Consider the following 14,574-nt stretch of genomic DNA (forward strand, 5'->3'; position numbering starts at 1 on the left):
TTGTCTGTCCTCGGAACCTCAAGCCAGACACTGTTGCACTAAGCAGGTGAACACTTACCCTCTGAACCTTAGCTCTCTTTCAAGTTTGAGAGAGTGTTTGAGCGTTCATTTCGGTTAAGATGAGCATACAACCTGGAATTAGATTAGATAAATCGCAATTTATTGCACACTCTCTCAAGATGGATGATTTCATCTAATAAAGCTGCCACTGTTGAGAGGATTGCTCAGTACTCCAGGGTGAGCAAAAGTAAATCATTTGTCTTCTTGTGATTTGCAATGAACTTGGCAGCAGTTTTATTTTTACCTTCCCTGTCATTTGTGAAGCTGGCAGCCTAGAGGTAGGGTGTGGCGTGCAGCCATAAATTACCCTGGGAATGACTAGCATGGTTCCATTTTAACTCGAATTGTGCCTTTTCCCAGCTCACTTCTCCTTTTTACCCCTTCCCTGTTTTGTTTGTCCAATCCACGTTTGAATGGACAGGAAGAAATGGGAAGGGTACGGGGGGCGGGGGGGGGGGGGGGAGCAGGTTTGCTTAGTGATGCGTCCTTGAGTGGTAGAGTGGTAGATACCGTTGCTTTTCCCATCATGCGTTCCCAGTTTTTTTTTTTTTTTTTTTTTTTTTTCCATGCTTCTATTTTAAGTGCCTGTTTCTTGCTGGTTCTGTACTGCTGGAAGCTGGCCCAGCCCTGCTTGGTTTCTTTTTTCCATGCTGCTATTAAAAGACAATGACCAGTTGAGAGTACTCCTAAGAGGGACAGTGTGAAGGACAGGAGCCGTCTTGGTTTTGGTAATTCTGGTAACTTCCTTGGGTTGGAAGTCAGGCAGCTTTTAAGTTGATTGGGCAGCTGTGACTTCTGTGCTCGTTTTGTTTAAGATAAAGGACAATCGGTGATCAGTTGTTATATCCTTGTATATCCAGAAACTTGCCTTTTGCATACCAGTGGGCCAGAGGTCAGCGACCCTCCCCTTCATAGCCTGGGCCTCTTTCACCAGGACAGAGGAGTATGCAGGACACCTGGCATTCATTTGACATTTGGGTGGGATGTGTCCCTAGGCTTTAAGGAACTCCTGCATTCGTTAACATAAAAACATCTGCAGGATTTTTTTTTTTTTTTCTTTCTTAGAATGTCCTCACACCATAGGTTACCTGCCTTCTAAAACTTGTTCACTTTATTTTTTTCATTTGGTGAGATGTTTTTGTAGTGACTGAAGCATGCGAATTGTTTTTTTACATCATTAAGTAGTTGATTCAAGTATAATTTGCAAACAGAAATATTCGCTCTCGGTAGTATATAGTTCAACAGAAGCATCCAGTCAAGGTAACCACTGCTATCATCAAGATGTGAACAGTTTCATTACTGAGGGGTGAGTGTTTGACTTGGTAGTTAAGAGGGCACTTAGGGCCGGCGCCGTGGCTCACTAGGCTAATCCTCCGTCTGCGGCGCTGGCACACCAGGTTCTAGTCCCGGTTGGGGCGCCAGTTCTGTCCCGGTTGCCATTCTTCCAGTCCAGCTCTCTTGCTGTGGCCCAGGAAGGCAGTAGAGGATGGCCCAGGTCCTTGGGCCCTGCACCCCATGGGAGACCAGGAGAAGCACCTGGTTCCCGGCTTTAGATCAGCATGGTGCACTGGCCGCGGCGCGCTGGCTGCAGTGGCCATTGGAGGGTGAACCAATGGTAAAGGAAGACCTTTCTCTCTGTCTCTCTCTCTCTCACTGTCCACTCTGCCTGTCAAAAAAAAAAAAAAAAAAAAAAAAGATGCCACTTAGGACACGTGCAGCCCGCATTGGCCTGCCTGGGATTAAGTCCTGGCTCCACTTCTGATTCCAGCTTCTTGGTAATGCACACCCTGGAGGACAGCAGAGGGTGGCTCACGTTTCTGAGTCCCTGCCACCCACATGGGAAACTTGCGTGGAGTTCTGAGTTCTGGGCTGTGGCCTGACTGTGGGAATTCGGGAAGTGAACCAGTGGATAAGGGCTCTCTTCTCTCTCTCTCTCTCTCTGTCTCTCTCCCTTTCTAAAAAAATGAAAATAAATAAAAAGAAAGTTTCATCATCCCAGAAAGTTCCCTTATACCACTTTGTTGTTAACCGTTCCATTTTTCCCCACTGATCTCTTTCCTTCCCTTGAAGTTTTCTCTCTTCCTCAATGAAAACGAAATGATGCGCTCTGTAGCCTGTTGAGTCTCTTTTGCTTGTGCACTTGTGGTTTATCTGTGTGGTTGCACGTGTCAGTAGTTTGTTCCTTTTTTTCACTGAGGAGTATTCCACTGTATGCATGTGCCCCTTTTTGTCAGTTCATTCACAAATTGAAGGGTGCTGGGTTGTTAGTTTGTGCAGCTATGAAAATAGTCACTGTGGGTATTTGTAGATGGGTTTTTGTGTAAACGTTTGTTTTCATTTCTCATGGGTAAATACCTGGGTGTAAGATTGTTGGTTTGTGTGCTAAACCATGTTTAACTTTGAAAGAGGCTGCCAAGCTGTCTTCCAGAGTGACTGAACCATGCTGAGTTCCCTCTAGCAATGGATGGTTGATGCGGATGCAGCGGTAGCCGGAGCCCTTGGACGACTTCTCAGGAAACCAGTTACTTTGCATCCTCACCAGCACTCATTAATGTTTTTTTTTTTTTTAATTCTGTCCATTCTAATAGATGTGTAATGGTATCCCATTGAAGTTTTGTCTTGCATTTCCCTAAGAATTACAGATGCTGAGTATCTTTCTTGTGTTTATTTGGCATCTGTAGATCCTTTGGTGAAGTGCCTGTTCTGGTCTTTTTTTGAAATTATTTGAGAGGGAGAGAGAAAATGGGACTTCTCTTCTGCTGGTTCATTCCTCCAAAGCCTAGAAACTGGGAACTCAACCCAGGGCTCCCACGTGGGTGGCAGGGAACCAGTTACTGGAGCTCCCCAGAGTGCATGGTATTAGGAAGCTGGAAGTGGGAGTGGAGCCAAGACGTGAACCCAGGTACTCTGATGTGGGATGTGGGTATCCTAAGCAGTCATAACTGTTGTGTCAATTGCCTGTCTCTATTCAAAACTTCTGATGATTTAAAAAATATTAGATTGTTTTCTACTGCTAAGTTTTGAGAGTTCTTTATATATTCTAGATGTAGGTCTTTTCAGTTTTTTTTTTTTTTTTTTTTTTTAAATTTGACAGGTAGAGATATAGACAATGAGAGAGAGAGACAGAGAGAAAGGTCTTCCTTCCGCTGGTTCACCCCCCAAATGGCCGCTATGGCTGGCGCTGCGCTGATCTGAAGCCAGGAACCAGGTGCTTCCTCCTGGTTTCTCATGCGGGTGTAGGACCCAAGCGCTTGGGCCAACCTCCACTGCCCTCCCGGGCCACAGCAGAGAGCTGGACTGGAAGAGGAACAACCAGGATTAGAACCTGGTGCCCATATGGGATGCTGGCGCCGCAGGCAGAGGATTAACCAAGTGAGCCACGGCGCCGGCCCTTGTTTCAGTTTTTACATGAGCTTTTTTATTTTTTTGGTATATATGAAACTTTATCATGTGTTTAATATAGTTAGCCACCGCTATAATCAGAATACAGAACTGCTTCATTAATAGATGTAGGTCTTTGATCAGATATGTATTTGCAGTCTATGGAATCTCCTTTCATTTTCTTGACAATATCTTTTGAAGAGTAAGCATTTTAATTCTGATGGAGCCTTAGTATGCTTTGGGGGCGGGGGGCGGGGAGTTGTGGCGGGCATTATAGCTGAGCGGGGTAAGCTGCTGCTTGGGATATCCGCATCTCACATTGGAGTGCCTGTGGTTGAGTCCCACCTCCTCTGCGTCCATCCAGCTTCCTGCTCATGTGCACCCTGAGAGGCAGGAGATGTTGGCCCAGGTACTTGGATCTCTGAGACCCACATGAGAGACGCAGATGGAGTTCCTGGCTCCTGGCTGTGGCATGGTCCAGACCTGGCTATTATGGGCATTTTGGGAGGGGACAGTGGGTAGAAGATCTTTTCTTTCTCTTTCTCTCATTCTGCATTTAAAATAAATAATCTTTTTTGAAAATTCTTTTCTGATAGTATTTTATAAATATTTTTGCTTGTCTACAAATTTCTTACTCGTTTTCCCCTTCCCTCAGCCTGTTGCAACCATCATTCTTTCTGACTCTGTGAGTTTGACTGCTCTAGAGATGATGTAAGTGGGATCCTGCGGTGTTTGTCCTGTTGTGATTGGCTTATTTCACCTAGCGTGATGTCCTCTCGGTTAATTCATGTTGGAGCCTGTGTCAGAATTTCCTTCCTTTTCAATGGTGAACAATACTCCGTTGTGTGGATGTGTTATGTTTTCTTTATCCATTCATCTGTCGATGATGATTTGCTTCTCCATCTTTGCTATTATGAACAGTGCGGCCATCAACAAGGCTGTGCAGATGTCTCTGAGAGATCCTGCTTCCAGGTCTTTTGGGGGTTGCTGGACCCTGTGGTAATGCTGTGTCTAGTGTTCTGAGGAGCTGTCATTCTGTTTTCCATAGCGGCTGTACAGTGTTACATTCCCACGCATTGTGACCAGGGTTCCAGTTTCTGCACTTGCTCAGCAGCCCCTGTTCTTTTCTCCTTTGGTCGCAGCCCTCCTCACGGGTGTGAGGTCATACCTCACTGTGGTCGTGATTTGCATTCTCTGATGATTAGCAGAGTTTAGCGTGGTGTCATGTGCTTGTTCTCCATTTGTAGGCTATCTTAGGAGAAATGGCTGTTGAAGTCCTTTGTTCATTTTAAAATCAGGTCTTTTAGGTTTCTATTGTTGAGTTATAGGAATTAACTGCTTTAAAAAATCATTTTCAACATAAATTGTATGATTGACTTGCAAATCTTAAATTCTGAGCCACTGCCAAAATTTGAATTCCAGGTTTTCATTTAGCAAATAATTTTGTTTTCTGGCATGAGAGCCATTACCATTTTGGACTCCTCATTTTTTATTTATCTATTTTTTTTCCCTTACCAATGCTGGAATTGGCTTCATTTTCTTAAAAGAAAAAAGGATAGGGGCAGCCCTGTGGCATAGTAGGCTAAGTCTCCACCTACAGCACCAGCATCCCATATAGGCTCTAGTTCAAGTCCCGGATGCTCCTTCCTATCCAGCTCTCTGCTATGGCCTGGAAAAGCAGGAGAAGATGGCCCAAGTGCTTGGGCCCCTGTACCCGTGTGGGAGACTGGGAGGAAGCTCCTGGCTCCTGGCTTTGGATTGGCCCAGCTTTAGCTGTTGTGGCCCTTGGGGAGTGAACCAGCAGATGGAAGACCTTTCTCTTTGTCTCTCCCTCTCTCTGTCTGTTACTCTACCTTTCAAATAAGATCTTTTTTAAAAAGTAAAAAAAATATAAAATTTACATCACAGTCATTTTTTAAAAAAAGATGTATTTATTTATTTGAAAGGTAGAGTAACAGAGAGAGAGAGACAGGGAGAGACAAAGATAAGAAGAGCGTCTTCCATCTGCTGGTTTACTCCCTAAATGGGTGAAACAGTCAGGGCTGAGCCATGCTAAAGCCAGGAGCCAGGAACTCCATCTGTGTCTTCTGCCGCAGGCAGAAGTCCTTGGGCCATCTTCACTGGTTTCCCAGGTGCATTAGCAGGAAGCTGGATCAGAAGCAGAGCAACTGGGTCTCCGATACAGGGTGCCGGTATCTCAAGCAGCAGCTTAACCTGCTGTGCCACCGTGATGGCCCGATCTTAGTCATTTGTAAGTGTACAGTTCAGCTGCATTAAAAGTATATTTGCAATGTTGTGAAACAGGGCTGCTGCGTCTTCTTCTTCTTCTTCTTCTTTTTTTTTAAAAGAAACCTGATTTTGTTTTGTGTGATTGCCATACACACGCTGTTTATCACAGGTTCAGGAGTCAGCTAGGCTCACCCACCAGCCCAGGGGCTCCCACACATCAGCACTGTCTGCGATGGTGCACATGCCTCTCTAAGCATTGCCATTAATGTGTAAACTCTGTGAGGGCAGGGACTCTGTTTGGGCCTCGCAATGAGAAAACAGCAGCCTTCATGATGTTCCAAGGTGTGGCTCAGATTGTCAGGTGGCAGCTGAGGACAGAGGTCAAAGCTGAGACTCCCTGGGACAGCCCAGAGCCCTCTCCTGGGCTGCCGCTCTGCATCAGAACTGCTTTGAGGAGCATGGCGAGGGAATCCTGCAGCGCTGGCCATCACTGGCCTTCCTCGGGGGGCCTTCGGTCCTGAGGCCACACCAGCGTTCTGGGAAGGACACACTATAAGGAGACCTGAGTTTTGGTAATGAGGCCACGTGAAGCCATGTGTGGAGTTTGGCCTGACTGGCAAGGCTGGGCAGCTCTCTTCTAACTGCCCCCGGGGGCTGCATAACTCCCCTTGCCCCCCAGCACGGTGAGGGGGATCAAGCCAAGGTTGAAGTCACCGGCGGAGCCGAAGCCAGTGTGGAGGAGGCCAGCTCATCCGGCCCCATTACCCTTCGTTTGTGCTGGTGCTGTTCTGGCCCATGGCGTGTGGTTTCGGCACGTGGGCCAGCTTTTCATCATGGCACAGTTCGTCTTTTAAAGGCTGAGTGAGTTCTCCAAGAGAGGAAACTGAGTAGATTTTCATCGACTGTTGAGGCCCTCTCTTCTGAGTGTCTTATTTTAAGGATAATACGAGAGCAAAGAACTGGAAACTCCAGATGTGTAGGGCAGGGGGAGAGTGTGGGGAGAGGGTAGGGGTGTGTGGGGGTGGGTGGTGGGCCGCGCTGGCCACGGGCAGCCAGGCAGCAATTCACGCAAAGTGGTCCCAGCTGCCTCTGGTTTACTGGCTAATCCCGGCCCTGCTCCAGCCTGTCATTCAGGCTAAGCTGCTGTCATTAGTGGTTAAACATTGCTGAAAGTGCTCCCTCTCTACCCTGACCACATGCCCTTTTGGAGAAGGGAGGGAGGAGCCAGGGGAGGAAGGGGACCCACCCAGTTGTCTGCCAGGGGCACCAGCAGCCCTTGGGAGGCAGGGCCCTCTGGACAGGGCCGCTGGAAGTAATCGTGGCTTGTCCAAGCCACGCCGCTGTCGGCGTTGAGGCTGCGTTTTCAGTGTGGTGTGCAGCCCTCTCTTGGGGGGCTGTGAGTCCCGGACTGGAGAGCTTTTTGTCCTTATAAGGGGGTTCTTGGCTGAAGTAAACCTTCTGTGAACCAACCTTATCTCTCGCAAGCACACGCTCACCAGCTGCGGAAGACCGCCCTGCCGTTTGGAACTAGCTTGTGCCCATTCTGCTTTTGGTGAGGAGGTGTGGTAAAACGCTTAACACCAAGCCTTCTTCCCGCGAAGTGGGGACTTCGAAATGTTTTCTTTGACCTAGGTGTGGTTGACAACTCTTGATTTATGAAATTAGCTCAGGGAAAAATAAGATGGAAAAAGAGACTCCAGATTGAGTCTTTCTTTCCAGAGTTCGGTTGTAGCCGCTCCGGTTTTAGCTGCCACGCAGCCTGCATATAGGGAGGCCTGGAGTTTCTGAGGGTCCGTCTCCTCCCTGCCCCGCCCCACCCCACTCCACCTCACTCCACCCCACTCCACCCCACTCCACCCCACTCCACCACACACCCCCAAGACAAACTTAAAAATAATTGTCAAAAGCTTGCAGGTTGTGTTAGCCCTTACTCAGAAATGTCCAGGTGTTTGGCCTAGCAGTTAAGAAGCCTCGCATCAGGCTACCTGGGTTGGGTTCTGGGCTCTGGCCCCTGACTCTGGCTCCCTGCAAATGCAGACCGTGAGGGGCATCCGTGATGGTTCAAATAGCTGGGTTCATCCCACCCACGTGGGAGACCTGGATTGAGTTCCTGGCCACAGCTTGAGTTTGGCCTAGTGCCAGTCATTGTGGCTTTTGAAAGTGAACCAGTGGATGGGAGCTTGCTCTGTTTCTGTCTTTCCCTTTCAACTTAATAAAGTTTTTAAAACAGAAAGTACACAAGCTCCATGAAGGAAATTAGAAAAATCTAAGAGTGCAAGAGGCAAAAACTAAAGCCTCTGTATTCCCAACATCCAAAGATAATCACTGTTAACGTTTCAGTTTATGTCTACTCTGTCAGAAAAATCTGTTTCTTGTACTAGTGAGAGCAGTCAGTGGGGGATGGTTGTACCCTCTCCTCATTCTTGGCTGCACACAGTCTCTAATATGAAGAACTAGGAAATTTTACAGTTTTCTTCTCTTCTTGGGGACCTAAGAAAAACTTAACAAAATTTTTTTTTTTTTTTAAATTTTGTGTGCTGGGCTGGTGGTGTGGTGTAGCAGGTGAAGCCTGCAGTGCTGGCATCCTGTATGGGCACCAGGTGGGGCCCAGCTGTTCCATTTCTGGTCCAGCTCTCTGCTGGTGCACCCAGAGAACAGCAGGAGGTGGCGCAAAGTACTTGGACCCACTACCACCCCCGTGAGAGACCTGGATGGAGTTCTGGCTTCCTGGCATCAGCCTGGTCTAGCCCTGGCCATTGCAGCTGTTCTGGGGGGTGGACCAGTAGATGGAAACTCTCTCTCTGTCTCTCACTCTCTCTTTCTAACTCTTCATTTCAAATAAGGAAAAAGAAAGTTTGTGTGCTTTTTTTCCCCTTACTCAGGAGTATATGGGGACTTATCCCAGCTGGGATATTTGGGGAATGGTGGGTATGTAGCTCCTTCCAGTGGGGGAACTGTGTGACAAGTATCAGACTCACCATTGGCCAACTAGCTGGTCAGAGAACAGCCTAGAGAACCCAGCTGATGTCCAAGGTTCCCACCCCCATCCTACAGCCCAAGAGCATGGACTCTTAAAATTCAAGTGCCAGCATTTGCATCTTTGTTCTGCTGGTTACTTTCTATAGAACTCCTTGGTATCTGTTTTCTTGCCTGCAATTGGGGACAATAGTAGCATAACTTTAGGGTTACTGTGTTAAATGAGATGCTATACACATGGTGGCTGGAATATGATGCTATAGCTCAATAAATATGATAGTAATTATTATTACTTTTTAAAAAATGTAGGGGTTGGCTTGTGGCACAGGAGTTAAGCTGCTGCCTGTGATGCAAGCGTCCCTTATAGGTCTCCACCTCCCTGCTAATGTGCCTGGGAAGGCAGTGGAAGATGTCCGAAGTGCTTAGGCCCATGCTGCCCGTGTGGGAGACTCAGATGCAGTTCCAGGCTCCTGGCTTCGGCCTGGCCCAGCCCTGGTGGTTGTGGCCATTGGGGAGTGAACCTGTGGATGGAAAATCTCTCCCTCTGTCTCTATGTTTTTCTCTCTATCTTTGCAACTTTGCCTTTTGAATAAATAAATAAGTCTTTAAAAAATATATTTGAGAGACAGAGAATTGCTGTCGCTGGTTCACTCCCCGAGATGCCTACAACAGGAATGGCTGGGCCTGTCTGAAGCCAGGAGCCCAGAACTCATCAGGATTTCCCATGTATGTGACAGGACCCTAACCACTTGCGCCATCACGGCTGCCTCCCAGGGTCGGCCTTAGCAGGAACCTGGACTCAACCTCTGGAGCCAGGAGATGACACAGGCACTCCCACGTGGGATGCAGACATCGTTAACTGCTGGGCCTGCTGCCGGCCTGCCCCTGTTACTCCCTTCATTGTTCAAATTGTTCTCTGGGCCTCTGCTCCTCTGCCCTGAGAGACATGGGCGTGGCATGGTGTGTAAGCCATCTCAGGGGCAAAGCGGCATGTAGTTACAGAGTGGTAGGCTGGCATCCTTTGGCAAGGCAGCTGAACCAAGGTGGCCCACATGGCTTGCAGCGAGTGAGGGAAGGCAAGCCACAAAAGCGACCCATGAGCCCGCACTGCCCCTTACCCTGCGTGCTCTGAAGGTGTCAGTGTGGTTTTCTGTGACCAGATGCTGCTGTTAGCTTTGTGGTTTAGATCCATTTTGCCTGATGGCCCGCTTACTTGGATGGCCTCAGGGCCATCTTTTCCAGGTAGAACAAGGCAGTGTGTGCGTTGACTACAGTTGTTTAACGCCCCTTGACTGCTATTTCCAAGGCAGTCCTCTCTGTAGCTGTAGAGAAGATTGATTTGGATAAGTTTTGGGCTCCTTTTGCCTAATAGGAGAAATATTTCATCTGTAGCCTGTCCAGTGGTTGTTTATTTCTAACATTTGAGCCCAATAAAAATAATGTGATGGTCACAGGATACTCTGCCAGCTATTTCAGATGTGGGGGCAATTCACTCTGGGTTTGTTTACTCCAAGTGGAAAAGTTTGCCTGAAGTTGCCTTGTGGGCTTTTACCAAGAAGGAAGCTTCCCTGGGTCTCTGCCTGCAGCCAGCTTCTGTTGAGTCAAAACCCGGAGGGGCCGGTAAAGGTCTCGGTTTTAGTAAGTAAGTAGCAAGGGAGTGAGCATGCGACAACTCAGGTAGGACCCACTTCTTCCTCGCTTTCACTGTGACTTATGTCTGTCTGCTTTGTGCTTTGAACCCCCAGGACGCACAGGCATTCAGGTGGTTCAGCCAGAACAGCCACAGCGCCTGGCGAGCAAAGCCCCAGTACGAGGAACCGGCACCGCCAACCGGTCAAGAACCCAAGCCACGATGGCCTGGCCAATGGCACAGGTGAGTGAGCGCAGAAGGCAGCCTGCGTGGAAGCAGTGGGCTCTGCCTGTCCTGACATGGACTTGGGACCCCTGCGTCCGGGCGTGGGGCCTGTGAGAGAAGACTCCAGTCCTGAGATGAATTTGAGTCCATCAGCTTTTCCATGGGCCCACCTTCTCTTATCTCTGACTTGTTCTGCACATTAACGTGCTTTGCTAAGAGATTCCTTTGCACAGAAATAAAAGTACTGTTCTACTCATTTCTTATCAACCTTGGGCTTCATTTGGGAGGGACATTGTATTTGCGTGTGACACGTTTTTATTTCCTTAATTTAGGGAGATGTCAGAGTAGAGAAAGAGGACCACATGTTGTTGCTCCAAGCAGAGCTGGAGTGGAAGGCAGCCCTGTTGTGCCCTGATTACCGCTGGGGAATGTTCCAGAGAGGTCCTCGTGGATTAGGGGCCGTTCTGTTCACGTCCACGTCAAACTTTCGGCACGTGTCTGCTTCCCTGTAGGTGGGAAGGGAAGGCCTATTTCAAAACAAGTCGTGCTTTGTCTTGCTCTCTCACGTCAGGAGTGTCAGGAAGGAAGGAGGAGGCAGGGTGGGCATTTAGCCTGGCAGTTAAGACACCGGCCAGATGCCTGTGTTCTGTATCAGAGTGCCTGGGGTTCCTGCCTGGTTCCGGCTCTCACGTGTCACTTTCCTGCCAATACAGGGGCTAGAGGAGGTGGCAGCAATGGTTCAGGAACTGGGTTCCTGCCACCCACGTGGGAGACCTGGATTGAGTTCCCAGCTCCTAGCTTCAGCCCCTCAGGCATTGGGGTAGTAGACTAGCAGATGGGGAACCTTTGCTCTCTCTGACTCTCAAATAAACACATTTTTTAAAAAGTTAAAGGAAAAATAGGAAGTTGAGGGGGAGGCATTCATGTTTCTAAATGCCTGAAGATTGTCCAGCCTGAGTGACGGCAGGGTGTTAGGTGGCTGGTCTGAACTCGGGACAGTTGGGAAGCACGTGGCCCTCCGCCGTGATGGACTGCAGGGAGGGATGCGGTGTTGGATGAGGTCTGAGCGAGTCGGCGACACTGACGTGTCTGCAGCAGCAGCTTCCTATCATGACCTCGTCATGGCCTTGTCACACCCCATGTGTGACAGACTTACTGAGCAGGGCCAGTCTATCTGAGTTGCTTTGTAGTAGCTCCCAGTCCTCTCGCAGCAGTGACTGGGGCTTCCTCTGGCCGATCACGTTGCCAGATCGCCCTGTGGCCTGCAAGAGATGGCAGGGCTCGCTGTGAGCATGGTTGCTTGACTTCTCCCTGGGGCCGGGGACTGAGCTCACCGCGTCTGGAGGTATGATTGCGGTGTGGCGCTTGCGTCTTTGCGGCTGCCGTCTCAGCCCTCCTGGTGCTCCTGTTCCTGCCACGGTACCCCCGTGCCGGAACACCACTTGTGTCTGCGTGAAGGCCATGGTGAGGTGGTGGCCGTGGCCTGGGTTATAGGAGACCACACGCAGCCTTGTGCACACCGGTACGCCGGTAGGCCTGGGTCTCTGGGGGGAACGAGCAGGAGGCCACAGATGGGAGGGCACTGGCTTTGCGGAGCTGGCAGGTTCCCGGGTGCAGTGCATCAGGTGCTGTGCTCTCCCCGGGCGCTGCATAGCTGGGGTAGTGGTTCCCCTCAGCCGGCCCTGCTGTCCTGTAAAACCTCTGCTAAATCGACTTTATCTGGTGACGGCCTTGGAGTCAATCTTCTCGCCCGTTTCAACAGATCTCTCTTTCCCGACCCCAGCTTTTTAGGTGCCCCTGCTTATTGTCCTCATCTCTGGGAACATTATGTTCCCGCAGACGAGGCAGGGGCCAGTCCTGTGTCTCTAACCCCAGCTGCCTTGGGACGTTTTGTGCGTTCCATCTGAATGCCCAGGCTGTTTGTGAAACCCACCGTGAAGGGCAGGAGCTGCGTTTCAGCCATTTCTGTCCATTAGCTACGAAGGCCAAGGCCGCTGCCTGTGCCCTGCTGCTGCGACGGAGGCTCTGTAATGTCCATGCAATCGGGACAGCAAGGTGTCACCTTCCCCGGGGGGTGGGGGACGGTGGTGAGGGCATACAGAAGCTGGAGCCGGGACGTGGGGAGAGAGGGGTAGCGAGCCAAGCCCCTTGGGAGAGGCTCCACAGCCAAGGACTTACAAAGAGCAGGCTTTCTGGCTGTGCACTTCAGTTACGCATGAAAAAGGCATTTGGGATAAAACCAGAGCCTGGGGCCAGCCAGGTGGTTTCTTCATGTTGTCCCAACCATAAAGTATCCGTTTTTATAAAATGAGAGTGAATGGCCGCCCGCCTGTCTAACGCAGGTCTTTCTAAGTTTTAGAAGTGGTGCAATAGAGAAATAGACTAATGGTATAGCACTTCATTGGGACTCATGTGGAATGATTTACTTTCTCAGTTTTTATTGAAAACGTTACCCAAAAAATTACATTTCTCCCTCCTGTAGATGTGATTTCCATGCACAGGGGCTGGGAGTTAAGGTTGGCCGGCCTCAGATGCTGGCTCCTCACCTGCAGCCCTACCCTTCCCAGCGCCCGAGTTTGGTCATTTACAAAATTAGGGCGAGAATACTCAAGGATGTCTTCCAAAAGTTCGTGGAAAATGCCTAGTAGGAAAAAGTTATGCATGAATTTTACAGTTTTTTGAATCAAAATAAACATCTTTTAATTCTATCTTCCACAAACATTTTGAAATTCCCTTGCATACCTTATGAGCTGTAAGGAATAACAAACATAGCATGTTATATAAAACATGTAGAGTGGTTGGCATGGTGCCTGTCACTTCAGCCAACCAGGTGTAACTGTGCCACGTGGGAAATGTTCTTTTCTCACTTTGTGGTTTTTTTCCCTCTTCCTGTGTATCTATGCAGTCTTTTTGTTTACTTTTTTTAAGTGGACCTGTTCGTCACAGTTAACATGCTGTGCTTCATTTAATGAGTTCTTAATTCTTGTGCATTCTCCTCTTGTAAAACAAAATGCTGCTGTAAACACCTTTGCATCCAGCTCTGTTTCTTCTGGTATGAAATTCTTGAGTCAAAGGAAATGGATTTTTTCAGTCCAAGACCTACTGTATGTCTCCAGATGGTTTAGGCGCACTGACCAGTGTCTAAAGCAGTGTGAAATGGACGTGACGTGCTGTGGGAGGTTAATTTTTCCTTGTAATTATGTAAATATCGGTCTGTTGTTTTTTTGCTAGCAGTGTTAAGTGCCACCTCGTGGTTTAAACTCATTGCGTCTCCTCAGTTTCTACGTGTTTCTCTTTTCTTGTGTCTTCTCCCATAGGATTATTTGTTCTTTTGAGATTTGGAAGTTTACTTAGGAGATTTATATAAGTTCTTAATATATTCTAGGTACAACTTTTAAAAATTGCATTAAAGTGCACATCACATTAAATTTGTCGTTTGTGGTATTTTTAAGTGTCTAATTCAGTGGAGTTAAGTATGTTCACCACCACTATGCTTTTCCAGAACTATCCTGGCATCTCAGACTAAAGGTCTGTCCTCATTAAACAGTAATATTTCCCCCTTCTCCCCAGCCCCAGGTAACACCTCTGTTGTACTCTCTGTCTCTGAGAATTTGCGTTTTCTAGGCACTACCTGGGAGGGGTCATCACAAAGGTTGTAGAAATGTGTATTCTGAGAGAACTGTGCATGGCATCAAACTTTTTTTTTTTTTTTAATGCCAAATGACCTTGTCTTTTAATTGCATTGGCTGTGAACCCTCGTTCCATTTCCTACGCCCACTGACTGTGCATAAGGTTCTGGTTTGCCATATCCTTATTTTCCGTGTTTTTAGTAATAACCATCCTAATGGGTATAAAGTTTTATCTATTACAAGTTTTCCCTGTATTTCTCTAGCATTTTATCTTATTTCTGTGTTTTTAATAGTAACCATCCTGATGGGTATAAAGTTTTATCTATTACAAGTTTTCCCTGTATTTCTCTAGCATTTTATCTTATTTCTGTGTTTTTAATAGTAACCATCCTGATGGGTATAAAGTTTTATCTGTTACAAGTTTCCCTCTATTTCTCTGCCATT

At 48.1% G+C, this 14,574-nt stretch overlaps 1 protein-coding gene across 1 annotated transcript in view; it reads left to right on the top strand.

Moving 5' to 3' along the window:
- Positions 1-14,574, top strand: part of WWP2 (WW domain containing E3 ubiquitin protein ligase 2) — a 150,774-nt gene that overhangs the window by 80,132 nt on the left and 56,068 nt on the right. The window contains exon 7 of the mRNA XM_062176412.1: positions 10,392-10,519. Coding sequence (XP_062032396.1) covers positions 10,392-10,519 — 128 coding nt within the window. The remainder of the gene's footprint in view (positions 1-10,391; positions 10,520-14,574) is intronic.

This window comes from Lepus europaeus, chromosome 19 (assembly GCF_033115175.1).
Source record: "Lepus europaeus isolate LE1 chromosome 19, mLepTim1.pri, whole genome shotgun sequence".
In the NCBI taxonomy this organism is placed as follows: Eukaryota; Metazoa; Chordata; class Mammalia; order Lagomorpha; family Leporidae; genus Lepus; species Lepus europaeus.